Consider the following 26,258-nt stretch of genomic DNA (forward strand, 5'->3'; position numbering starts at 1 on the left):
GGGTACTCTTCTTAAGTCTGCTCTGACTGCAGTTAAGCTGCGTGTGGGTCTGTAGTGACAACACATGATAAACGCTAATGCCAAATTGGGCAGCCACCGAGCGCACTGGAGCCATAAAGTACTGATTAGCTCTGTTATTCTTGCATACAGTTTCAAGGCACTGTGTTAGCCTCTCAGTATGGAAACAGCTTTAGAGTTTAAGGTTTAAACCCAGTTTAAGGAAGAAAAAGCACGCAGGACTCTGAACTGAGGGGCCAGTGGACATGGGCTTGTGTTTGGGAAGGCTAAAGAGGAGGGTAGGTGTGAAAACTTTTTACTGACTTCACTTGTTTACTTCTTACTTTTACTGACTGCCAAGATGCTCAATGCTGAATATACGGGGAATTCCACTGATTTTGTCAGACATCTGCGTAATTTGGTTCAAAGACTGGGATGTAAGCATAACCATTCAGAGTGGTTCGATGTGAAGTGGTCCATTGTAGAGAAACTTAATGACTCTAGTTACTTTACAGTGGGGGTGATAGGAACCAGGTGTCATGATGACTACAAGGCAAATGTAGCCATTGTATTTGCTTTCTGAACCAACCAGCGAACCTACATGTGTCTGTTGTGTTCATTTGTAATGCTGGTGAAGGTAAAATAGTGGTAAATCTGACAAAGTAGGGTTCTTTGGGGGACTTTGTTTTGCCTTACAGCAATCTACATGTATAACCCCAATTCCAATGAAGTTGGGACGTTTTGTAAAACAAATAAAAACAGAATACGATGAGTTGCAAATCCTTTTTAACCTATATTCAATTGAATACACTACAAAGACAAGATATTTAATGTTCAAACAGATAAACTTTATTGTTTTTTGCATTTTGAATTTGATGCCTGCAACACGTTCCAAAGAAGTTGGGACAGGGGCGTGTTTACCACTGTGTTACATCACCTTTCCTTTTACCAACACTCAATAAGCGTTTGGGAACTGAGGACACTAATTGTTGAAGCTTTGTAGGTGGAATTCTTTCCCATTCTTGCTTGATGTACAACTTCAGAACAGTTCGGGTTCACAGATGTGCAAGTTACCCATGCCATGGGCACTAACACACACCCCTACCATCAGAGATGCTGGCTTTTGAACTTTGTGCTGATAACTGGACAGTCCTTTTCCTCTTTGGCCCGGAGGACACAACGTCCATGATTTCCAAGACCAATTTGAAATATGGACTCGTCAGACCACAGGACACTTTTCCACTTTGCGTCAGTCCATTTCAGATGAGCTCGGGCCCAGAGAAGCCGGCGGTGTTTCTGGGTGTTGTTGATACATGGCTTTCGCTTTGCATGGCAGAGTTTTAACTTGCACTTGTAGATGGAGCGACGAACTGTGTTCACTGACAGTGGTTTTCTGAAGTGTTCCTGAGCCCATGTGGGAATATCCGTTGCAGAATGATGCCGGTTTTTAATGCAGTGCCGTCTGAGGGATCGAAGGTCACGGGCATTCAGTGTTGGTTTTCTGCCTTGCTGCTTACTTGCAGACATTTCTCCTAATTCTCTGAATCTTTTGATGATATTATGGACTGTAGATGATGAAATCTCTAAATTCCTTGCAATTGCATGTTGAGAAACATTGTTCTCAACAACGTTGTTCACAAAGTAGTGAACGACTGAGCCTTTCAGGGATGCTCCCTTTATACTCAATCATGACACTCACCTGTTTCCAATTAACCTGTTCACCTGTGGAATGTTCCAAACAGGTGTTTTTTGAGCATTCCTCAACTTTCCCAGTCTTTTGTTGCCCCTGTCCCAACTTCTTTGGAACGTGTTGCAGGCATCAAATTCAAAATCAGTGAATATTTACAAAAAAACTATAAATTTTATCCGTTTGAACATTAAATATCTCGTCTTTGTAGTGTATTCAATTGAATATAGGTTGAAAAGGATTTGCAAATCATCGTATTCTGTTTTTGTTTATGTTTTACACAATGTCCCAACTTCATTGGAATTGGGGTTGTAGCTCTCTGCCATGATATATACTCTAAACATGCCGGGTTCCTATCACCATCACTGTGAACACCTTGGTAAGATGTCTTGGTAAGTTTCTCGATAATAGTGTTTCATATCAACCCACTCTGAGTGACTTTTCACATCTGAGCAATGTAATAGCGCAGAAGTGTTCAGAAATGGGTGGAAATGTCCTTTAAAACTATTGGGCCTAAGAGCCATTCAGATCCAGATTAAGCCTATGCCTACACTAAATGGCTGACATTTAGCCCAATATTAAGCTTAATCTATGTCTAAGAAGACCATCCTTGAAGTCCAGTTTGCTTTTTAGAAGACCCTTTAGATGTCCAGTGGTGGTTCCACTGCATGCATAAACTATTTTAATGCTTTGATTCTCTGAATAGCATATTTTTATGCCCTATAAGTCGCATTGTTGAGAAATGAAGCATTTTGCTGAGGATGCTGAATGTTTTCACTTTTAGAAATCATGACTAAGAGAGTTTTGGGCTGAATGTGTTTCAAACATTCCCCCCACTAAACTTATTAATTAATCAGAGTCCTGTCATACGTTCTCTTTATTTAGTTTATTCCAAAATGATGTCTGAAAACCTCTTTTATTGCAAAAAATTATGCATAATTATTTTCCAACTCTAAAAGCATCTGAATGGGAGGAATGGAGCAGTGCGATGTAATGTTAGAGGAAGGATAAAGATCAGGGGAGAGTATCAGGGTAAAGCTCATTTCTCTCTCAGTTCAGCTTCAGCAGGATGGGTAGCAGCTATCTGATCCAGTCAGGGATGGTGGTTGGCTCACCTGGGTTTACTTTCACCATGAGATTTAGACTAAGTTTTCAATACATGTTCTAGAAAATGAACATGCCAAAAAGTGGGTCTTTGGAGGGATGCCATAGAGGAACTACTTGTTTCCCAGAAGAGGCTTTCAGTGAGGGGTTCATGAAAGACATGTGTGAGATGTACAAGTTTGAAAAACCTTTTTAAAAGACAAGCCCACTGACTTTTCAAAATTTCTGCATAATTCATTGTAGAGTAACTTGCCCATTTCTTTACAGTGGTGGTGATAGGAACCAGGGGTCACAATGTCTACAACACAAATATATATCCACTTTTTCCTCTCCAAAATGACTATTGAACCAACATGTCACTTCTGAGTTTGAAGTTCTGAATTTGTAATGCTGATAATGGTGCAATGGTGGTAAATCTGAACACTGTAAGCTTTACTTGAGAACTATTTTGGCCTTACAACATCATGTGTGTAACTCTCTGTCATGATTGAGTTAAATACATTAAGTTTAGAGGAACTTTTAGAGGCTTTTAGAGGCATTAAATTCTTGGGACTTCTGGTTCCCATCACCACCACTGTGAACAATTCTGACTTGGTTAAGTTTCTCTAGTTTCTCTTACTCAAATCACTCTTTGTCTACATCCGACCCATGCAATTAAGTAAAAAGTTGAAAGATCGCAAGACGTCCCCTTTATAGTTTAAGATTATGTAAATCATCCTTAATATTAAAGGGTCTATACCAATTCATGTTTTTTTTCTCCCCAAAACTGTGTGTCCAGGCCGAGAACCACCCAGGAACCTTTATTTTTAAGACTGTAGATTGAGACGTGGGCTTCTATGAGATGTCTGTAATGTGTAATGTTTTGAAGCTTACTATTGGCCATCAGTGCAGAGGTGCAAGCTGGCCCTCTTTATCGTTTAAAGGGGAATCCCACCGATTTTGAAAATTCATACATAATTAAATCTATTAGATAGTGTTTATTGGGAGGTTCTCCCCTTCTTAAGAAACTTAATGGAGAAGAAGAAAGTAGTAGTGAGTGGAGCCAGACATTAGAGTTTTTAATGCCTCTAAAAGCTCCCTCACAGAGAGTTGTGGTTGATGATGTGGTTACAAATATGCTGCCTGATGTCTGAGACCTTACATTAGAATAGCTTTAAGAAAAGATTTGACTGTTTTTAGATTTTAGACTGTTGGCCTAAAATTTAAATCTACAGCATCACTAATATATATATATATATATATATATATATATATATATATATATATATATATATATATATATATATACACACACACACAAAAGCTCAAGCGGCACGACTGGTAATGTAGTACATAAAATAGATATATAGATATAGCCCTGGTTCCTATCATCACCACTGTAAAGAAGACAAAGTAAGTCTTAAATCTTAAAGTAAGTCTTAAAGTAAGATTTCTCTACAATAATCACTGACATCAAACAAATTTGGTGAACTGAGTGAATTATGTATAAACTTTTTAAAAATTTGGTAGATTTGCCCTTCAACAGAGACAAGCAGGAGAATGGAATGTGGCTGCAGCTGCCGCAGAACTTCTCAGGTTAATACCCGCACAATCCATATATAAATGCATGTGTGTGTGTGTGTGTGTTTGTGAGACCACTGCTGTTGGATTTCCCACTGCAGCTCTGGAGGTCTGGTGTCTGAACAGCTGGGTCCAGCTTTGAGCCCCAGCTGCACTGAACAGCCCCCATCTCCCATGCCCCCTTCACATTCAGCATCAGATGTACATACATGAGAAGGTGCAGCACAAAATGTGCTTTGAAGGGGCCACAGTATACTCCCACAATGCATTTGAAACTGGGGTGTGATTAGGGCTGAACATCGTTCAAAACATTTTCAATACTGATACCTTTAATTTCATACCAAATACTGTGGCACCTGCTACAGGCCATGCCGGGGAGCTTAGGGGATGTGGCCATGCACAGTGGCTCTCGGAAGGTGCCACAAAAGAACACATTGTTGCTGATGTGTTGTTGCTGTTGAAATAGTTGTGTTAGTTATAGAAATGCATTTGAGGAGGGTGGGCTTTGCTATGTAACTAGGGGTTAGAAGAGTCTACCTTCCTTGCTGTATTTTCATGTTGGGGGCATTTTGATTCAAGTGCCTGTTCAAAATAAGCATTTACATAATGTTTTCTGCCATTTTTTTGGTGCTGGTGCGAAAATATTTGTTTTTACGATATATTCTTTGAAATTACATCCATAATATTCATACAAAATGTAATTTAGACATTCCCCGGCAGTCTAAATTTTAACTTTAATTTTAAACTAGTATACTTAATGGCTCATAGATTCTGATCAATCTGACCACTTTGGTGTTGAGATACTGAATGACACGGGATGCTCCAATGCTCTGTAGTATTGATGCAATTAGATCTGTAACATAAAGGTATTCAGTTTTAATACCCAGTCTTAGGCATAGTTCCACTCCAGCTCTGTCAGAATTGGAATACCATAACATAGGAACCATAGGACTGACTAGACAAAGGGTACATCTAACCCTTGTCTTTAGTCAGAAGCAGTGCTGGAGGCAACAGAGGCAAACAGTGGAAAGTGCAGATAGCAGGTAGCCAAATATCCAAACATTTACAGACAGTATGCAAAGAATCCAGGAATCCAAGAACCCATCAATCTAAGAGCTCACTAGTTCGTAAAACTATTTTAACCTCAAGTGGCGCACTGATAAAACCTGGCCTATAAAGCCGATATGGGGCGTCTGGGTCGGATCAAGCTTGAGATATGCCATGTGTTTCCCAGAGCCATCTGGGTGGTGTCTAGTTTGGCTTTTTCTCATGAGGAGGGACTGTACAGTGGGGGGTCATGCTCTTTCTCAGGCTGTAGACTGTTTTCTCATAGGCACAAGCATCAGCCTGGGAATGAGTAGGGCTTGAATTGGAGGATGCAAGGGGATGCCACCCCCCACAGTCAGAGAGAGAAATCAAGACAAATGTCTACTCCAGACATTTTTTTAACATCCCTATTGGAGGTTTACGCACTAAGTTTCAATGGATGTACAACATATACTTAAGCTTATGACAAAATATATTGTCAGAGGTTTTTGTAGTTTTGAACCCTCCACTGTCTTTTGCACCACCACCCTTAAAGTGTTTGTACAGTTCACTCACTGGGTATGAGACACTGGTTATTTGGCAGAAGCCTCTAGAAAGAGCCAATTAGGCACCAGAAACTCATATTCTTACAAATAAAGGTTCCTTATGGGTTTTTGGCTTGTACTTTCAAACCTATATTTAGTATAGAACCTTTACATTATGTGGAGCTTCTACAAACTTTAAAAAAGTTCTTTATTCTCTCCTTCTCTAATTTACAAAAGATGGTTCTTTAAAGAACCATCCTTCGAAGTGTTCTTTAGTGTGTTCTTCAGAGTGTAGTCAACAATTTCAGAGCAAGAGCAGAGCAACCAGGGCTTAACAAGCCCTGATAGACCACCAGAACTGTTACCATCAGTACTTAAAGCTTTCATCTTTGAGAGAAAAGACAATGAAGGTCCACTCAGATGTTTCTGCCCATCCTTCCTGTGAGAAGACAACTCAACACTATGGTTCTCAAAGGGTGTGTACCTGTCAAGATGTTACTGAGAAAAGGAAATTTGCAACCCAAAAAAGAAGGTGATCTCAGAACAATGGACTGACCACCCCAGAGTCCAGACCTCACCATCACTGAATGTGTTTGGGATTAATTGGATCGAGAGAGGCAGAAAAAGCAACCGACTTTTAAGACTGAACTTTACATGTGGACATATTAAATACTGATGTACTAAATATAAATGTAGTTGGCTTTAGCTTTGACAGGAAATAAAACAAGAAGTGTGTTCTGATGTTTGGACAGTGCTGGATTTTTTATTTTACAGCGCTATTCACAGAAAACCCTGGGTTGGGACCCTGTGCAAAAATTAAATGAAAAATAAAATGCAATGATGTTCAAATCATTTAAACATCACATTCCATTGAAAATAATACAAAGACAACATATCAAATGTTTAAACTGAGACATTTTAACATTTTTGAAAAATATATGCCCATTTGAATTTGATGCCAACAACACCAACAAAGTTGGGATGGGGCAATAAAATGACTGATGAAAGACCACAGCATATTATTAGTGCACAGTTCAAAAGCCAGTATTCATGATGGTATGGGGTGGGGGCATTAGCGTACATGGCATGGGTCACTGACATCTGTGAAGGAACCATTAATGCAGAATGATATATACATGTTTTGGCAACATATGCTGCCATCCAGATGACATCTTTTTCAGGGAAGGCCTTGATTACTTCAGCAAGACAAGGTCAAATAACATTCTGCACCTATTACAACAGCATGACTCTGTGTTAAAAGAGTCCAGGTGCTAAACTAACCTGCTAGCAGTCCAGAGCTGTCACCCACTGATAACATTTGGCATGTTATGAAATGAAAAATATGACAAAGAAGACCCTGAACTGTTAAGCAGCTGAAGTCCTGTGTTAAGCAAAAACAGGAAAACTTTTCACTTTCATAACTACATCAGTCGGTCTCCTCAGTTTCTAAACACTTACAGAGTGTTGCTAAAAGAAGAGGCGATGAAACACAGTGGTAAATATTCCCCGGTCCCAACTTTTTTGGAATGTGCTGTTGGTATCAAAGTGAAAATAGGCATGTGGCCTATTTGCTCATAAAGAAACAACAGCATGCCTTCATGAACTACTGCCATCAACACCAAAGGGTACAAAAAAGAAGGAAACTGGAGAACACTGCAAAAGTTGGGAATAGTGATTGGAAAATTGTAAAGTAAAATAGAATAGAACAGCAGACTTCATGAACTACTGCCATCAACACCAAAGGGTAAAAAAAAGAAGAAAACTGGAGAACACTGCAAAAGTTGGGAATAGTGATTGAAAAATTGTAAAGTAAAATAGAATAGAATACATACAGTACAACTGAATGAATAAAAAAGTGAAATACATAAAAACATTGTTGAAAAGAAACGCAACCTCTACCCAATATGTGTGTATGTATAGCTTGTATTGTGTGCAGTAGCATGCAGTGAAAGTCTGTCTCTGCACTGTTTTTTTCAGGCAATCACACTGCCAGATGCCTAATGGGCTGTTTAGAGCGACATGCATTGATTAGTAGGAGTATATATGCACGGTGGACGCTTGTGTCAGTCAGATGAGACTGAATGGCAGATGCTGAGTGACGTATGGAAATGAAGTACGACGGCACGTCAGTCAGAGATCCAGAAGAAAAAGAATGCCGAGTCCAACTCCTCCTCAAAAAGTTTGTTACGTGACATTAGGCCTGCTGTAGATTCGGTGCTATACAGTCTAATTTATGGACGTATTAAAGTTTAAACTGGAGCTGCTGGTTTAACAAGCTTGCATAAAAAGTAGTAGCCTAAAGGCTATTTTCCAAAGCCATTTACTTTCCTTCTGGAAATATTTGCATTTTTCCAGGCCTTTATATATTGAGACCTGTCTCTTTTTTCCCCATGAAATCAGCATGTAAAAGGACTTCGAGCTGAAATGTTTAAGTTAAGAAATCATTAATGATTCATTACCAGTCTGTATATATAATTACAAAAGTCATTGACTTGACTGCTTGTTATTTCTTCAGCTTAGGTGCCACTCTGTCTCCTGCCTGACATATTAAAATGGTCAAAAATAGAATAAACAGGCTAGATTGTGGGTGTAATAACACTTTACTGCTGTTTTACATCCATAAAAGTGCCGCGTGTAAGACTTAATGGCATCTAGTACTCAACTGAATACCCCTCCCTCACCCCTCATATAGTAGAACCTACAATGGCCATCAGGTTTTCTGCCATCATCTGTCTCAATTTTGTTTCGCCTTTCATGTTTTTACTTCTTTGACGGCGAGGATTCACCTTCCTTTGCCTTTGTCTTGTGCTGAATAATAAGTATGATCCTCCATTTGCCAACTCATTGACTAACTCATTATTTCAAGATAACTTTGGTATCCTGAGATAATATGACAACTCGTTCTCTCAAGATAACAACTTCTGTTATCTCAAGATAACAAGACAACTCGTTCTCCCTAGATAACAACTTTTGTTATCTCAAGATAACAAAATATATCCAACTTGTTATTCTAAGATAACAAATTTCTTATCATCATCATCTCAAGATAACTTTTGTTATCCCACAATAACAAGTTAACTAACTCATAATTTCAAGATAACAACTTTGGTATCTTGAGATCACAAGAGAATGAACTCAGTCTCTCAAGAGAACTACTTTTGTTATCTCAAGATAACAAGATAGCCAACTTATTTTAAGATGACAACTTTCTTGTTTTGAGATGAGAAGATAATTAACTCGTTATCTTAAGATAACAATCCAGGACATTCTAAGGATTCTATGGTCTGTCTGGAATTCTGTAAAAACAAGCTCTGTGCTCTTTTTCCTTGTCATCTACTTTGTGCCCTCATGAAAAAAAGGAAACTGGTGAAGATGTTAAGTGTGTGATGCTCTGTTTTTGAAATCTGTTCTTTGAAATTGGGTTTAAAAGTCATGTAGTTCAGGCCCAGCTTAACCACATATTCAGTTTTGCAAATATTAAATAGAATTTGAAATGTAAATATTATTAAAATATGAATTATATTATTAAATATTAAATAGAATCCCAAATTTCTGTCTGTCTGTCTATCTGCTCTCTCTGGGCCCCCTGTGGTGCTTTGAGAGAGCACTTACTGCCAGTGTTTTGTCAAATAAAGCATAAAATTCACACTGCTGAATCAGCAAAAATGTAACACTGCCAGATCTGGTGAAAACAGAGCGTGAATTACAGTGTAAATGCATGTGTTGTATTGAGTAAGTGAACTTGACAAAGAGAGAGGTTTGGGGGGAGGGAGGGAGTGAGAGAGAGAGACAGAGGAGGAAAGAGAGACAAACAATATATACAGAGAGAGAAGGGGAGAGAGAATGAGAGCTAGAGAGGAGAGAGAGATAGAGAAGGAGAGAGAGAAACAAAAAGTTAAATAGAGAGAGGAGAAAGAATGAGAGCGAGAGTGAGGAGGAGACACAAAAATATAGCAGCAAGAGAAAAAAACTGAATGACAGAGAGATACAAAGACAGACCAAGAGGGAGAGATAAAGAGGTAGAGAAAGAGACAGACAGAGAAAGAGAGAGCGACTGAGAGAGGGAGGGAGAAAGAGAGAAGATAGAAATAAAGAGACACAGAGATAGGCAAATAAATGAAAGACAGAGAGAGAAGGGAAAGAGACAAGGAGCGAGAGACTGAAAATGAGACATAGAGGGAAAGAAAGAAAGAGAGAGAACGAGACAGAGAGAGAAGGGACAGAAAGAAAGAGAAGGGAGAGAAAGAGGAGAGTGTGAAAAAAGAGAGGAGGAGCGAGAGAGAGAAGGGAGAGAGAGAGTCTGAGCCAAGCAGTGAGTCAAATAGCTAATATTTGTCTCACCTCAAAAGAAGTGTGTAAGCAGTGTGGTGAGCTGGTGGTGGGTCGAGATGAAATGTTCTGCATTCAAGTGTGTGTGTGTGTGTGTGTGGACAGCTTTGGCCTAAAGAAAAGCTGGAAAATGGAAAGACTTAGGAGTGCGAGTGGTCTGTAAAACCAGTCAAAGAGGATTAAACTGGAATGAATTTATATACTTCTTGCTCTCCTGCCACAAACCAGTGTCCAGCACACTGTGGATAAACACCAATTCACAGAACAGCACAACTGACCTATTCATGCTCTACCCATAACATAACTCATATCAACTGTTGCCAGGATGGACATTTTAATATAATTTGAAATTAATGATATCCTGTTTACAATACTAAAAAGAAAAGGTTCTAAATGGTACTTGGCTGTGTTACACGGTTCTAGAAAAAAAAAAAAAAACTCTAATTGGTATAGAACAATGACATCATTCATATTTTCCTAGTCCTTCACAAATGTAATTTACAATACAATTCTAATAGAATAGAAGGCCTATTCTATTAGCATCACTCCAAATGTGCTTTTTGACATCTTTATTTTAAAAGTTGTAGATACTTTAAGAAAAACTGAGTGCACTATTGTCATGACCTTTTTACCAAGATTCTATAAGCCTGACATTATGAAACTACCAGGCAACTTTGACAAGACAGTAAAACAGAAGATGGGTTATCAGTGCTGGACGAAGTACACAAATCATGTAGTTGAGCTAAAGAGTTGAGATACTCAAGGTAAAATATTACTCCAGTGAAAGTAGAAGTCCTCCATTTAGACCTCCACTTAAGTAAAAGTACAAAAGTAATTGCCTTCAAATGTACTTAAGTAGCAAAAGTAGAAGTACTAAAAAATTTATTATGACTTTAATGTCCTATTGTCATTTATATAACAAGACTCTTGAACTCTCTTGAACTCATTTTAGGTGAAAATACTCCAGTGTCACTCTTGGTAAAACAATCTTTCATAAATTTTTCTTTTTAATAGAATGACATTAATTAGTTTGACACCGATGATCATAAGCATAAAACAATGAAGGCAAACAATTTGCATTAGGTAGAACCGAGTGGCTCTGAAAAAACTTTTTTCAAACGAGCAAAGTTTCAGTTTAAGATTTATTTGCAACTTAGTTACAAGGTTAAGTTTAATAAAAAACTTGCTGTAAACTCAGGTTCACAAATGAGTTTTCATTTACTATATTGCATCTATAGATCTCTGTTCATAAACATAAACTAGCCAAAACAAATTTACTATAAAATGAAAGTGTTTGTATAAATTCAGAATAAAGCTGCGCCAGTCACGACTGGATATGTGTACATATGTCTGTATTGTGGTCTTTGTACACAAAGTTAGGTTAGTTCATCGTTTATGTTGGAATAGACACTCACAAAATTTTACGATGCTTGCAATGGGTCGGTATGTCCAACAGGTCAAAACAAGCTCAAAACAAAGTGCACGCTGTGCCCTGATTGGTGTTCTTGCTTAGTGCTTCTTTCATTTTGACATGTTCAAAAAAGTTGTTCAAAATTGAGATACTTCAGTAAGGTAAAGATACACAAAAAATACTTAAGTACAGTATCAAATTACATTTACTTAGTTACTATCCACCACTGGTTATAATGAGGCTGAAAAGTTGGTAGTTTTCTATTTTATCAGTTTCCTGAGCCATGACAGCTAACGTGAGTTTCTCAAAGCTAAGCAGATGGCTTAACTAGCCAGCTAACAGACTTGTAAGCTTGCCTTTCCCGAAACTGCTATGCAACTTTAGTTGCTTGAAACTTACATGATACTAAGGTCCACTCGAGTTGCTTAATGTTACGCATCATGTAACTTGCTTGACACTGTGAAACAAGTTTCATAAAACAGCCAATCAAAATGCCAATAATGTATCACATGATCACATCGAACAACATACCTTCAAAGCATTGATTTCACGGGACAAGTGGACAAGACAGTAAATCAGAAGATGGGTTATTATGAGGCTGAAAATGAGACCATCCCCACCACCCCCCGACTCAAAGTTTTTTCGGTTTCCTAAGCCTGACAGCAAACATTTCTCAGAGCTAAGCAGATGGCTTAACTAGCCAGCTAACAGCTGTTTAAATGACTGTTTATTCTTCTTTGTTCACCTGCTGTTCATTTTCATTTTACATAGAGTTTAGATTAATTTGGGATCCAAAGGATGCAACTTATTTCAGAAGAGGAAGCTCAGACATTTTCCGCAATCAACTTGCAGTTTTGCTATACTGGCAGCTTAAACATTAATACTCATGTATTCATATTTGTGTAACTGTCAAGTTGAATGAAACTATGGAGCTGGTAGCATTTAAGGTTCAAAGAGCAAGGTTTGGCAATAGCATTTATCAAAGTTTATCAAATGTTTGATGAATACTGTTCTATACTCAGGTCAGAATGGAATACTGGATTATTGTGTCCAGTATAATAGAGCAAAGGAGTTTCTGGACATTTTTGGCCATTGGTGTGGCGCTGTGTGTGCATGGTATGCATGTGCAGAGGAGAATTTAGCCCTCCTAATCTGCTGGACTTTGGGAAAATCCCACTCTATAAATGTCTCAAAGGGCTCCAGAGTAGAAGAGCAGAGGGATTTGACGTCACACCATCGCCACTGCGTAAAAAAGGGTCTTTGAAGCTTATGAAGTGTGTGGGTTTGGGTGTGTGTGTTTGTGTGTGTGTGTGTGTGAGGGTGTGTGTGTGTGTGTGTGTGTGTGTGTGGTCATATATGCATGTTTGCATTTCTGAGGATTGCTTATTTAGTGTCTTAGTATAATCGTGTTGTGCATGCATGTTGTGTGTTTATCTGAAAGCAAGAACTGACCAAAAAGGGAACCGATGGAACTAGCTGTTCTTAGTTAATTGTGCATCTGCTTGATAGACGCAAAGTGTTAGCATTAGCTTCATATCTAGCGTAAAACAGATTACCAAATTCCTCACAAGTGGAGTGCATGTCCATTTTTTAAAAGCGTGTTTATTATAATGCGAAGCAGGCCGAAAACGTCATGATTTTAATGTTCTAAATAAAAAAAAGGGTGAGAGTTGCACATTTTTGCTGCTTATGTTTCACTTTTTTTAAAGGAGCATCTCACCTTTGATTGTTTGAGCCCAGTCTAGTGTTTTCTGTCAAACTCTTTACAAACAATTCGTTCCAAATATACCAGTCAACACATCAACACAACATGCTAGTTTATTGTTTGTTCTGGTGCTGCTGTTGGTGATGTTATAGTACTTGTTAACATTATCCTCTACTGGAAGATTAAACATTGTTGTTGGCTTAAGCTACAAGTGTTACCATAGATAGAGACAGACAGCCTTAAGTACCATTAGGTCATGTTGGTATCAATCTTGATCATGTGCCATAAAGCACGAAACTGGATCCTTCAGTACTGGACCAATGTACACAATGATCCCAAAAAGCGTTTGAACATTTGTGTCATTAAAAATGTATTAGGTCTGTTGTAGTTAGGAAATAAAATGTTAAGCTCAGTGGCAATTTAAAGCAGATGAGGGTTAGGGTTAGAGATATTTTTATTATTTGTTTATTTATCTTTCAAAAGGTGGCTGGCATATTTCAGAGTCATTTTTTGTGGGATGCATCCAAAATATCTTTCTAAGTTCATGATACCAACAATCAATACAAGCTCAAAAACACCACTGGAAGAAAACAGCCCCAGACTTTAATACTTCCTCCTCTGTGCTTTACAGTACTCAGTACAGTGCAGTCTGGTTGAAATCCTTCTTGGTCATGTCCTCATGAAGGCCTTATTCATCTAGTTGCATAAAAAAGAGCGCATACAGATTCATCTGGTTTATGAAACTTTTGCATGACATAGAAACATAGAGATTGGAGCACAAATGATGGATTAGCGTCAGCGCATGAAATCAAGCACCAGCCTGCCAGTACCTCATTTACATATCATTTACATGAAGCACACCCTAATTCATGTAGTCGTTTTGATAGGGAGCCAATAAAAGGACAGCATTCAGCAGATTGTGTACCAATGGATGTGCTCCTAGGCAGAGTAGGTATACTGCTCAGACATGTACCTAGATGAAACTGATGAATAACAAAACTGCCAGTGAAATTTGCATGTATTCATATTTAAGCAGCCTTGACGAATAAGGTCCCAAAAGTCTGCTTATTCAGTCAGTCTTATATTCTACTAAAAGTGTTTTTCTCTCATACAAATCTCATTTTATTGAACATTTTATAGAATGACCTTACAAACTTCATTAAAAGTTATTTAAGTTTACCATTGGTTAAATGGGTAAAGTGTCCAAATACTTTTCGAGGCCACTGTATATGTGTGCGTGTTCAGTTCAGTACATCAGTGGAAACGGAACAAGTTGGTCACTTGGGACTAAAATCATCCCCCCACCCCACCCCTGCCTGTAACTCAGCTCAGCTGTTTTAATGTACTTTAGCCGCTCTTGCTGAGGAGGTCCATTAAGCGAGCTGCCGAGCTGCAGAGCACATGCCCAGCTCTAAACAGCAATCTTGTGGGAAGGAAGACTTTAGCTTTGACTTCTACATTTTAACTGGATCTGCCTGACGTCCACCACTGGCTGAGGGCCACTCTGCATTAGCTGTATTTCCAGGCATGCTGGTGAGTGTGGCATGACATTAGTGTTGACATTGGACTGTAATGGTCCTTAAATGGATGGCATGGCTCTGTGTGCGTTCAAAAAGCTTTTATGTCCCTGCTGTGGCGCACTGCTTAGTCACTATTAGGATCCAGCAGTGGGACAAAAGGGTAAAGTGTTTTAGCTAACTTCTGCTGAATGACAGGAAGCAAAGTAGTGTGTATGTGGGAGAATTTAGGGCAGAGAAAAGTGTGAGTCACGGGTCTTCAGGTTCATGGCCTCGTATGCTGTCGTGGGTGTCCTAGTGTACCACTTACACAAGTGCACCCAAATGCTTCAAGACACCACGAGCCCTGATGTGTTAAGATAAAGATGTCCGCTGAGTCAATAAACAGATAACTGAACAGACAGACTGCACCTTTATTGATCCCAGCTTGACTAATTGCAGGTCAGTTTTTTTCCCATGAACGGAAGAAGTCTCTTAGAAATGTTATCTTGGGATCTTTTGTAAATGGCTTGTAGCAATGTTTACTGGACTTCTAGGTGTGTGCGTGTATGTGTGTGTGTATAATTAGTGCTAATTATCCTCCTTGCCCACCATCTCGAGGGTCTGCGTTCCAGACACACCCCACGGTGGAGGGCACAGCCTAAGGAAACTCCAGTGTAAACACAACAGCTGCCGCACGCTGTCCCCAGAGAGCAGATCCCAGATCAGTCGAGTACATTTCAACTGAAAAGGCTAGGGATGGGCATTTGACAGTCTGTTAAATTCTAATGGATAATAAGAAGTTGAGAAATGGTTATGTAATAATGAATTATGACTGTTTTATGTTACATAAAAAATAAACTACAAGGAAAATGTAGGATGTGGGCTTTTTAAAACGAATAAGAAAAACAGCCACACACTGACCCTGGAAAGCAGATCCCAGATCAGTTGAATACACCAGTGTGTTCAAATAGTATTTGAGTATCACAAAGAAATTTTAGATCACATTCATTAGATTATGTGCAGCCAGCTACATGACACTATATGATTTTAGCCTTTTTTTACTCCAGGTTAGTGGAGCTAATGCCTGCATTCAAGCAATCTAATCAATGTCTTCTCTAAATGTATCCTACAAGCGCCCACTCTGTATAAATTTAACCAAACCCTGCTCTGAATGAATCCAACCAATATCTACTCTGAATGAATCCAAGCAATGTGTGTTCTAAATTAATCCAACCAATGCCTGCTCTGAATGAATCCAACCAATGCCTGCTCTGAATGACTCTAATAGCCAAGACTGAGACAAATACAACTCCAACCACTACCTGCTCTGAATGACTCCAACCAATGCCTACTTGAATGACTCCAACCACTACCTGCTGTGAATGATTCCAACCACTACCTGCTCTGAATGAATCCAACCACTACCTGCTCTGAATGAATCCAACTAATGCCTGCTCTGAATGAATCCAACTAATGCCTGCTCTGAATGAATCCAACCACTACCTGCTCTGAATGAATCCAACTACTACCTGCTCTGAATGACTCCAACCAATGCCTGCTCTGAATGAATCCAACTAATGCCTGCTCTGAATGAATCCAACCACTACCTGCTCTGAATGAATCCAACCACTACCTGCTCTGAATGAATCCAACCACTACCTGCTCTGAATGAATCCAACTAATGCCTGCTCTGAATGAATCCAACCACTACCTGCTCTGAATGAATCCAACCACTACCTGCTCTGAATGAATCCAACCACTACCTGCTCTGAATGAATCCAACCACTACCTGCTCTGAATGATTCCAACCACTACCTGCTCTGAATGACTCCAACCAATGCCTGCTCTGAATGAATCCAACTAATGCCTGCTCTGAATGAATCCAACTAATGCCTGCTCTGAATGAATCCAACCACTACCTGCTCTAAATGAATCCAACCACTACCTGCTCTGAATGAATCCAACCACTACCTGCTCTGAATGAATCCAACCACTACCTGCTCTGAATGACTCCAACCAATGCCTGCTCTGAATGAATCCAACTAATGCCTGCTCTGAATGAATCCAACCACTACCTGCTCTGAATGAATCCAACCACTACCTGCTCTGAATGAATCCAACCACTACCTGCTCTGAATGAATCCAACCACTACCTGCTCTGAATGAATCCAACCACTACCTGCTCTAAATGACTCAAACAAATGACTGTTCTGAATGACTCCAGCCAATGCCTGCTCTGAATGACTCCAACCAATGCCTGCTCTAAATGACTCAAACAAATGCCTGCTCTGAATGACTCCAACCAATGACTGCTCTGAATGACTCCAACCAATGCCTGCTCTGAATGAATCCAACCACTACCTGCTCTGAATGACTCCAACCACTACCTGCTCTGAATGACTCCAACCAATGCCTGCTCTGAATGACTCCAGCAAATACCTGTTCTGAAAGAATCTAAATGTCTGTGCTGAATGAGTCCTACGACTGCAATAAATCCAACCCATGTCCACTGTGAATAAATACAACCAACGTAAATGCTAATTGGCAAATTGAAACACAAACCAATACAATGATTTGTTTTTCAGTCATTTGAGCCTGGACAAGTGGTTGTTTGTGTCAGTTAAAAGAAAAAAAGTACAAAAAATCATTTTTTTCCAGTGGTCAAGACTGAGACAAACATGAATACAGATACTATCAAGACAAGTCTGAGACAATAAAAAAAATATCCAGAGTCCAGTCTACAACACTAGCTTTACTGCACTCAATCCAATTCAACGAGACTGATTATGCTTTCTTTCCACAGCTATGCTCTCAGCTGCTTGTGTCGCCACGTTTTCTACATGCTCTATTCGCTCAATGTTATTTAAAAAGATTTAAAAAGTAGACATGCTTTATTCAAACATCTCGTTAAGCACACAAATGCTATGATGAGTTCAGATATCTGGGTATTCGAGTAACCACCCCCATCCCTTCAAATAGCAGAGTTTTCTGGGAAACTGTGCAAAGGGCAGCCCTCAGCGCTGGGGCGGTCTCCGAGCTTAAAGCAGATGCTGTTTGAGCTGGAGTAGGTCTGGGTATTTCACAGTGGGGTTTCGGAGGCTCCCCACTGCAGCTTCTGCCTGGAAAACCATGTTTAGCTGCTGTAGCCCTTCAGCTAGACAAATACTTGCCAAATGCATACTGGTGTACTGCTGGCAGCTATACCTGCCCCTCCATCTGAACTATAGCAGGGCCTGTCAAAGGTTTGGGGATGCATTGCCTTTCAAAGAATGCTATCAATGTTACATTTTTTAAAAAAAAGAAGAATAATGCTGTGTTTTTAGATGAAGGAGGCAGAAAGGTTTCCTGCAAGAGGCACGGCACACCACCTTTGAGGCAGATCATGTCTGATATTCAGTGGTTGAGACTGAAAGTCAGAGTGGTTTGATGTGAAATGGTTTGTTGTAAAGAAACTTTTTAACTCTGATTTCTTAACAGTGGTGGTGACAGGAACCAGGGGTCACACTCACTACAGTGCAAATGTAGCAATTAATGACTATCAGTGAACCTACATGTGTCTGAGATTTTTATATGTAATGGAAAAAATGCTGCAAGGGATTCTGGGATAGCAAGCGACATGAACGTTACTTACAGCACGGTGAAAAAGTTGAGCTGGCTTCAGCGTCAAGCAAAGCAGCAGCCGCATAGCGCTGACCAATCAGGCAAAAGCTATTGTCCATTGTCCGTGCACAGCGAGTATGTGCTGACCTAGTTCCACCTGGACGACATGGGGGGGAAGTTAATATTGGCTTCATCTGGGTTACCCATTCTGTATGAACCTAAGCATAACAAACAAAAACAAAAGTAATAGAAATAAAATAAATACTTAATGGCAGAAAGTCTCTGACACTGTTGATATTCATAGTAGCTCAAAAGACAATACTGAAAGGCAGTCACAGCAGGCTAATAGAAATCGTTGTTGGTTGATAGCCTGTTTAGCCAGCCAACAAATACTGAACAATACTGCACTTTTTCAGTTTATCAGAGTAGCTTAGTTGAGAAACTAATTTTTACTTTTATTTGAAATCCATGACTGATTGACAGGTTCATTCTGTGACCGGAAGGTCGCCGGTTCGATCCCCAGAGCGAACAGCACGTGACCTTGAGCAAGGCACCTAACCCCCAACTGCTCCCCAGGCACTCCGGATAGGGTTGCCCATCACTTCGGGCTAGTGATCTCCCTAGTGTGTGCTCACTAGTTTGTTTGTGGTGCTTCACTTCATGTATGGGTTAAATGTGGAGGTGAAATTTCCCCATAGTGGGACTAATGAGGGTCACTTAAGCACTGTTTTGATGCCTTTTTTTAAAAAAAGTACAATGTCAGCTGGTGCTAGCTCATCTATATGACAAACTGAAGGTTTTGAAAGCACTGAATGAATGAAATTAGAGTACTGAAGTGTTTGACACATCACCATATTAAAAATATTGATCATTCTACACAATATACAGTATATCAAAGCTACATGAGCTCTATCTTGAAAGTATCACCTTCCATTCACATCCAAAATGGATTCATTGAAATGAATAACACATTCTAGCTGTGTGCTTCTATAACTGCTGCTGCCAACTAAAACTAAAACCACAGGCTACAAGATTGTGAGATGTTGGTATTTGATCTCATTGAAGCCATAATCTGGCTTCAACTTTATTTAAAAATAACACACATATTATTCCCTCAGTCCTAGTAAAGAAATGTAGTGCACTAATTTCAACAAATCAGAGATGTTTTTCTTTCTATGGAAATTTCAACGACATGGTTTGTTGCCAGAAAACTATGAATTGGTCTCTGTCTGAAAGCCGCACACTGCACCACAGCAGTTTACCTGTTAGACACGGTATGCTTATTTAGGGATGAGGAGAGGAGTGACTGAAGGGGTTAAAATCCGAGGCAGGCTGTGGAGTAGAGTTCGTTTGAGGGGCAGGTTGTCAGTTCTGTCAAGGCCAATATAATTTGATACGTTAGCTCACAGGCAGCTATTGTGAGCATAGATCAAGTCATCATGACACACTGCTCCATGAAACCGGATGATTAAAAGGCAAAAAATCACTAACAGTTACATTCTGTCTTACAGCTGGCGCTTCTGTGTGTCCACTGGGATCACATTAATCAGTAAAAAAAACCCGTATGAGTATTAATCTCAGATTAATCTAATTTATAAAATCATTCTTTCGTAGTAACATAACATTTACTGTGCTACGACTGCTCAGCAACTTATTGGATAGACAAAAAGCAAACAAAAAAGACTATAATATAAATAAACGATTAATAAACGCATACATAATTAAAAATATACACCGAAAATGTAAAAATGCAATGCGGAAGTTATCTGAAAAGTGTTTGGCATGGGGAGAAAGTGATTGGTTGACATCATTCGTGGTGCTTTTTGGGATAAGTAGTTCTTTCCCACGTTAAAAACATTAAATAGACAGATCCATGATTTATCTCGTAGCTGGTGGGTTTCATCGGGTGCTTTAAATATAATTTATCTAAGGATTTTTCGAAATGTCTATAGAGAACAAGCATGGGATTTTTCCTCAACAGAGTCTTGAGGAAGACTTGTTTAAACTGTAGACAGATCTGCATTTGATTATTAGGTTTTGAAGAATGCAATAGAAAGTTGATCGCTAAAGTCTGCAGTTATCCACAAGGGGGAGCTGTCACCGGTTTTCCTCGTCAGTGAATCGGCAAAGGTGAAACACAACACTTCAGTTTCACGGCTTTATTACCACTTACTGGGCACCATATTTCAATAAATCAACCCAAACTGATATTTTTAGTTTACAGAAAAACGTTAATCTTCAACATGTCCTTTAACAACCTAGAAACTTTGTGAGTAAAGCCGACTGAATGGATGTTGCTGCTCCAGCACGGCTCGCCTTCACCTCAGTGGTCAGATCTGCATCTGGATTTAAAGCATATTTACATTTGAAAATAGTTCATTTAACAGATTACAATAAGGACATAACACATAACAACGGAACATTGCGAAGCGAACGTTAGCCTGCCTGTTACTTAGGCCCAGTCCCATTTCTTCTTTTTACCCCTGCTCCCTTGTTTTCGAGTGCCACCCTAACCCCTTGGAGCTGAGTTAGCTAGTTACAAGGGGTAGTGGTTGAGATTTTGCCCTACGAACTGGGACCCTCAAAAAACAAACATCGCTTCATTAACAGCTACTAGCGTTGCTGTGCAGGCAACCTTGCCCGACTTCAGTCATAGCAGAGAAGATCAGCAGCCTCGCTGCAGGGCTTTAGTTACATTTAGGGCATCATATGCTTTCAAAGAGGGGATATAAGACAATTTATTGTTATCACCCACTCGTAATGCTTTGGTGATACGAAGCTGATTCGCCAGCTTCTTGTTCCAATTTTCCCGCTCCACCTTAAATGGTGGAGCAGTTACATTCTGGCGCCTCAGGCGTCATTACTTGCCGGACTATTTAAGGTGGAACGGGAAAGTTCGAGACGGGAGACTGAGATATTAGCATGCTGTTAGCGATTTTTTGCGCTTGTTATGAAGAAAACGACCTTAATACATCGAAACAACATTAAACTAAGATAATACAACAGTTAACGTAAGTTTTAACGGACAAAAATACTTACATTTGTGTGTTTCTTTGGTCGCTCGCGCAGCCATCTTACCGGCTTTTGTTTTTTTCTCATAATGCTCTGTTTGGAGTGTGCCTCTAAAAATCTTCGTTTGGAGGGCCATACAGCCCTAACACTTCGCCCTACCTCTCTATCTCGAAAAAAAAAAATTGGGACAAAAAATTGGGACCCTAGCCGTGAACGCGCAAAACGGAGGGCTAAGGGCAAAGTGGTAGGGGCAAGGGGTAAAATGAGCTTGGGCTTTTCTCTCATCAAAGCATTGGCAGGCTGCCTGCTCTGTTCTGTGGAGGGATAAACGCTGTATTGTCTCATGTGATATTCTTCATGTAAATAAACCCGTGTAGTGTTCAGTATGTTATGTTGCAAACCAACAAAGAAAACATGCCAATTTTTATCAAATATTTTTGAAAAGCTAGATGCCCCGCAACTTTTGGCTTGCAGCATATGGCAGCATATAAATTGTAGGTTTTGTCTGTACATGGTAATTCAAGCCTACAGTGTAAGTCACTAAAGAACCATATTATAATGCTTTAGAAGATGTCCAGCTGCCAGCCTCTAAATAAACCAGCCAATTAAAAGAAACAAAACTCCAGGAGAGAGCCCCTCAGACATGATTCCTGCTTTTGCTGGGCTGTTAGGGTTAGGAAGAAACTGAAGATCAAAGCTATGAAATGTACTTTACTTAAAGCTGCACAGCACTGCTTTTTTGATGGAACAAACCCCTCTTTTATCCATTGCGAAGCTGCTTGCTCCAGAGTAACCGATGCAGCATGGCTAGCTAATGCACTTCACTTAAAATCAGCCAGATGTTAATGGTTTAACTGTTGAGATCCATTACTCTCATGTACACTAACAGCTGCTTTATTTTAAGTAGGTTGCTCAGTATGGCGTTGGGCTTGGTATTGCCATACACTAAAAGTATATGAGGTCATACTAAGTATGGAAAATAATGGCTTTGATGTATTTCTTATCTTTATTTTGCACAGTAGTGAATAGTGCATTTTGTAGGTTTGTATTTTAGGTATTTGTTTAGAGGAGATGTTAGTTCAAGTTCTGTGAACATAACAAGAAGAAGGAGTCTGCAGATTCAGCAGTCATCCAGTCTGAGGCACTCTGTTTTATTAATAATTTATCGCTTTTCATTTTGTCAAACATGATTTCCAACAGCTTTGTCGAACTTCACATTTCACAAAAAAATTGCAGCTCTAATGTAAACTGTGCAAGTGTACCATATAATAAAGATCATGTAACTTATTAGCATTTAAACGGCAAATTTTACAGTAGTAAATCTGTATTTGGAGCTTTTGATGAGCTCTGATGTGGTGGGTTTCTTTCCCACCCACCTCCCTCCAGCCTCCCTGTGGTGAAGCTATCTTTGTCTCCTCTCCTGTCTGCAGTGGAGAGCAGGATGCAGGACTTGTGTGTGCTGAGCTGTGGGCAGCTGTTGACTCACTCAGTGGCCCCTATGCTGCTAAGACACTCTCTCTCACACATACAGACACTCATTCACTCACTCCATGTTGTCTTTTCTCTCTGGCAGGGAACAAGAGACCCTCTGTTTCTGACAGGCGTCAGTCTGTCCCCCGACTGGCCCGTCTATGAGGAGAGCCTCATCAAGCTCAGCGTCTATGATGTAAAGGACAAGAGCCACCAGACAGTGAGTAGCGCGCGATCGCTGAGCAGGACCTCCTTTAGTGGATTGATTTCATTCTCATTCGTGACTGTTGCCCTTTAAACTCCTTGGCTTATTATTCCGTCATTAATCTTAAGGCTTATTACTCATTGTAAAAAAGCTAGTTCCAGTTCTGATCCGTTGAGCGATGATACAAGCGTTGTGAAATACTGGATATGCACACATACAACTGCCAATATCAAATAACTGTGTTCAAGATATTTAAATGTCTCAGTCTATCACATTAGCATCTCTAAAACTCTGTAACCTCTCTAACCTGTAGTGAGAACAGAAGAGGTAGCAAATTAGTAATCAGTTGTTAGGCTGTAATATAGTGGTTCATTAATTCCCAAAGCCCAATGTTTTTTTTATTAAAACTCACACCGTGATACTGGATATGATCGTACACTTTAATATGAACAGTTTTGTGTCTCTCACAATTATAGTTAGTTCAGGGAGAGACTGTAACCAAACAGTGTCAAAACCTACAGTATTAAAACTATAAACAGACACAAACTTTGACTGCTCCAAAGTAAGCTAAACTCATTTTTACCAACTCTGCGCTCCCACTTTAGTAAGGCTTCCAGTGCCTTTTTCACTTCTTTAAACAAACCACAGAAATAACCTCATATTAATCCTGTGCAAATTGACATGTTGGTAAAAATGCAATCATATCTTATGGAGTTTCTTAAGTATGGCGACACTCGAGAAGTGCTTTCGTTTGTTCTCTGTTAATAAAATCAAGCCGATATGTAATGTTACTGTTGAATCTCACATATGTAACTCACAACATGTAAAACATTACAGAAAAAAGTTTGATTTTTTTCCGGTAAAGGCAACTGCTGTGAATTCCCTAGATAACGTGATGCTAATGACTCAATGCACTCACTTAAGACAGCAATGTAAATGGTTAGGGTAAACAAAATAATGGCTAAATTTAAAGCATTGATAAATTCAGTAGCCACTCCCATCTCTGCCATCTAAACTGAGATTTCTTGTCTCATGCGAATCATTTATAAACATTACAAATGTCCTGTGGTAAATTGGCATTACTCCACCTTCCCATGGGAACCTAATGCTGTCCAAATAGGGCTCAAATTAGCTTTCTTAACTTAGCTGCTGACAGCTTGATAAATTAGATTCAAGCAGACTGTACAGTGCACATATTTCCTATCAAAAACATCCTGTGCAAAAAAAATAAATACATACATATTAATGTATACGTGGCATCATTTGAATTAGTTTCATTAAAAATTGCATTTATAACTTTCCACTTCTTAAACATGTAGGCACGTCTCTACTTTTTCTTTGCACTTTAGAACATTTTTTTCTGTTAGTGCAAGGGATATGGATGCTACCTGATGTCCTAAAACAAAAGACTGATGGGCATAGCAGCTCTAACGAAGGGAGGCAGGACACTGAATTTTGCACATGGTCAAATGAATTCTGTGTTAATGCACCAAGTTGGTGAAACTCTTTGTGCTCTTCATTTAATGATCTTTTACCATTGTGTTGCCTGGCTGTTAACAAACTACGCTGCTTGGCAGACGAGTTGTTTATTATGAATCTTACAAAAATAAATGAAATTATTTACAAGATAATTTTCATTTTATATACAGTTCTATGCAAATGGTAGGCTTCCCTTGGCCAGATTCTTTTTCTTCTTCTTCTTATTGTTATTATTAATATAGTATTATTGTGTTTGTAGATTTTCTAAGTTAAAAGAAGTACACATTCTCTAGAGAGAGCACACTTCTGAATATAAATATATGTGTATATATATATATATATATATATATATATATATATATATATATATATATATTTGTTTTTTTTTTTTTTACCTGTTCCATGAAAGCTTTGCATCGTGCCTATAAAACCCTTTAACTGCAGTAAAATCACTCTAATGAATAGACTCTCTTGGCTCATTGCTGCTCAAGGGTTCTTGGAGCTGGAGGGGTTAATTCAGCGGTAACCCACAGAGGCAAAGAATGTTACATAATTGCATTAATACGCATGTCGCCTCTTTCTTTGGGTATAATAAGACAAGTATTCAGTTGCCGGATCCCCTGACACTGCTGTGAGTTGAGCTAATGTGCTTTGTGACTGCAGTCTCTTTGAAAGGCTGTGAATAGCTCTAGCTAAAGTGACTTAAGAGAGAACAGATACTTGTTGGTGCTCTGTTTAGATTGTGGGGTCACTCTGCTCTTTAGATGCCTCAACGTGTGCTGGGTAAAATAAATAAAAAGGCTGCATCTTCTCTGGTTCATGCACAGGGACATGAAGCAGGAAGCATGATGGCTAGCTTGTGTGTTGATGAATGACTTTGCCGAATGAGGCAGAGAATTTTTTTTTCTTTCCTCTCACTGCAGAGCTTGAATGGTTTCTGCGGTGTGGGGGGCGTCCGACCCTCTTCTGGGTATTGCATGCAGAGCCTGTCTGTTTTATTAATATGTTAATATATCATGACTGTCAGTTAATAATTAATGCCCTCGTAGTCAGCTGCTTTGATATAGTTAATGATATTAATGCAGGCTGCTCTTCCACTGCCATAAAACTGTATGGTGATGGGTGAATGTTCTTTACATGATGGATGAATTACATTTAGCACCTTTATTTGTTCAATATTTCAGCTACTGTGTACTAAGAGTAGAAAAATCAGTAACACTCAGAAGTCATTATTATAATATGACGTTCCGTGATAAACACGTTGTTAAGGGCTGCTCATATGTGCAGTTCCTAATTGACCTAATTCAACAGCACATATATACTTAAAATACATGGCTACTTAGGGGTTCTTTAGTAAAGAATATGGTTTAATGTAGAACCTTGAACTCTCAAGAACCTTTTGCATCATAAGAGTAGATGGTTCTGTATTGCTCCTTTTTGAAAAGGGTTCTGTAGAGCACTGGGTTACGATGTCTAGCTTTTAGTGCTATATAGAACCATCTACAGCACACGGTCAGAGAACCCTTTAATCATGCAAATAGTTCTTTGAGAGTGATTTTTGCGAACATGCGGCAATGATAAGAACCAATCAACGTCGTCCCTGCTGTTGGCATGGTGACAACCAAGAAT

At 39.3% G+C, this 26,258-nt stretch overlaps 1 protein-coding gene across 6 annotated transcripts in view; it reads left to right on the forward strand.

The window, feature by feature from the left end:
- The window catches only part of inpp4b (inositol polyphosphate-4-phosphatase type II B), a 578,351-nt gene that overhangs the window by 245,134 nt on the left and 306,959 nt on the right, over positions 1-26,258 (forward strand). For 4 of the 6 annotated variants that reach the window (XM_017717647.2, XM_037538633.1, XM_017717648.2 and 1 more), the window contains one exon: positions 23,049-23,165. In XM_017717647.2, the coding sequence (XP_017573136.1) occupies positions 23,049-23,165 (117 nt within the window). Of the gene's footprint in view, positions 1-44; positions 297-14,804; positions 14,898-23,048; positions 23,166-26,258 lie in introns of those variants that run through there. The other 2 variants (XM_017717649.2, XM_017717650.2) reach the window with 2 other exon arrangements.

Source organism: Pygocentrus nattereri, chromosome 5 (assembly GCF_015220715.1).
Source record: "Pygocentrus nattereri isolate fPygNat1 chromosome 5, fPygNat1.pri, whole genome shotgun sequence".
NCBI lineage: Eukaryota > Metazoa > Chordata > Actinopteri > Characiformes > Serrasalmidae > Pygocentrus > Pygocentrus nattereri.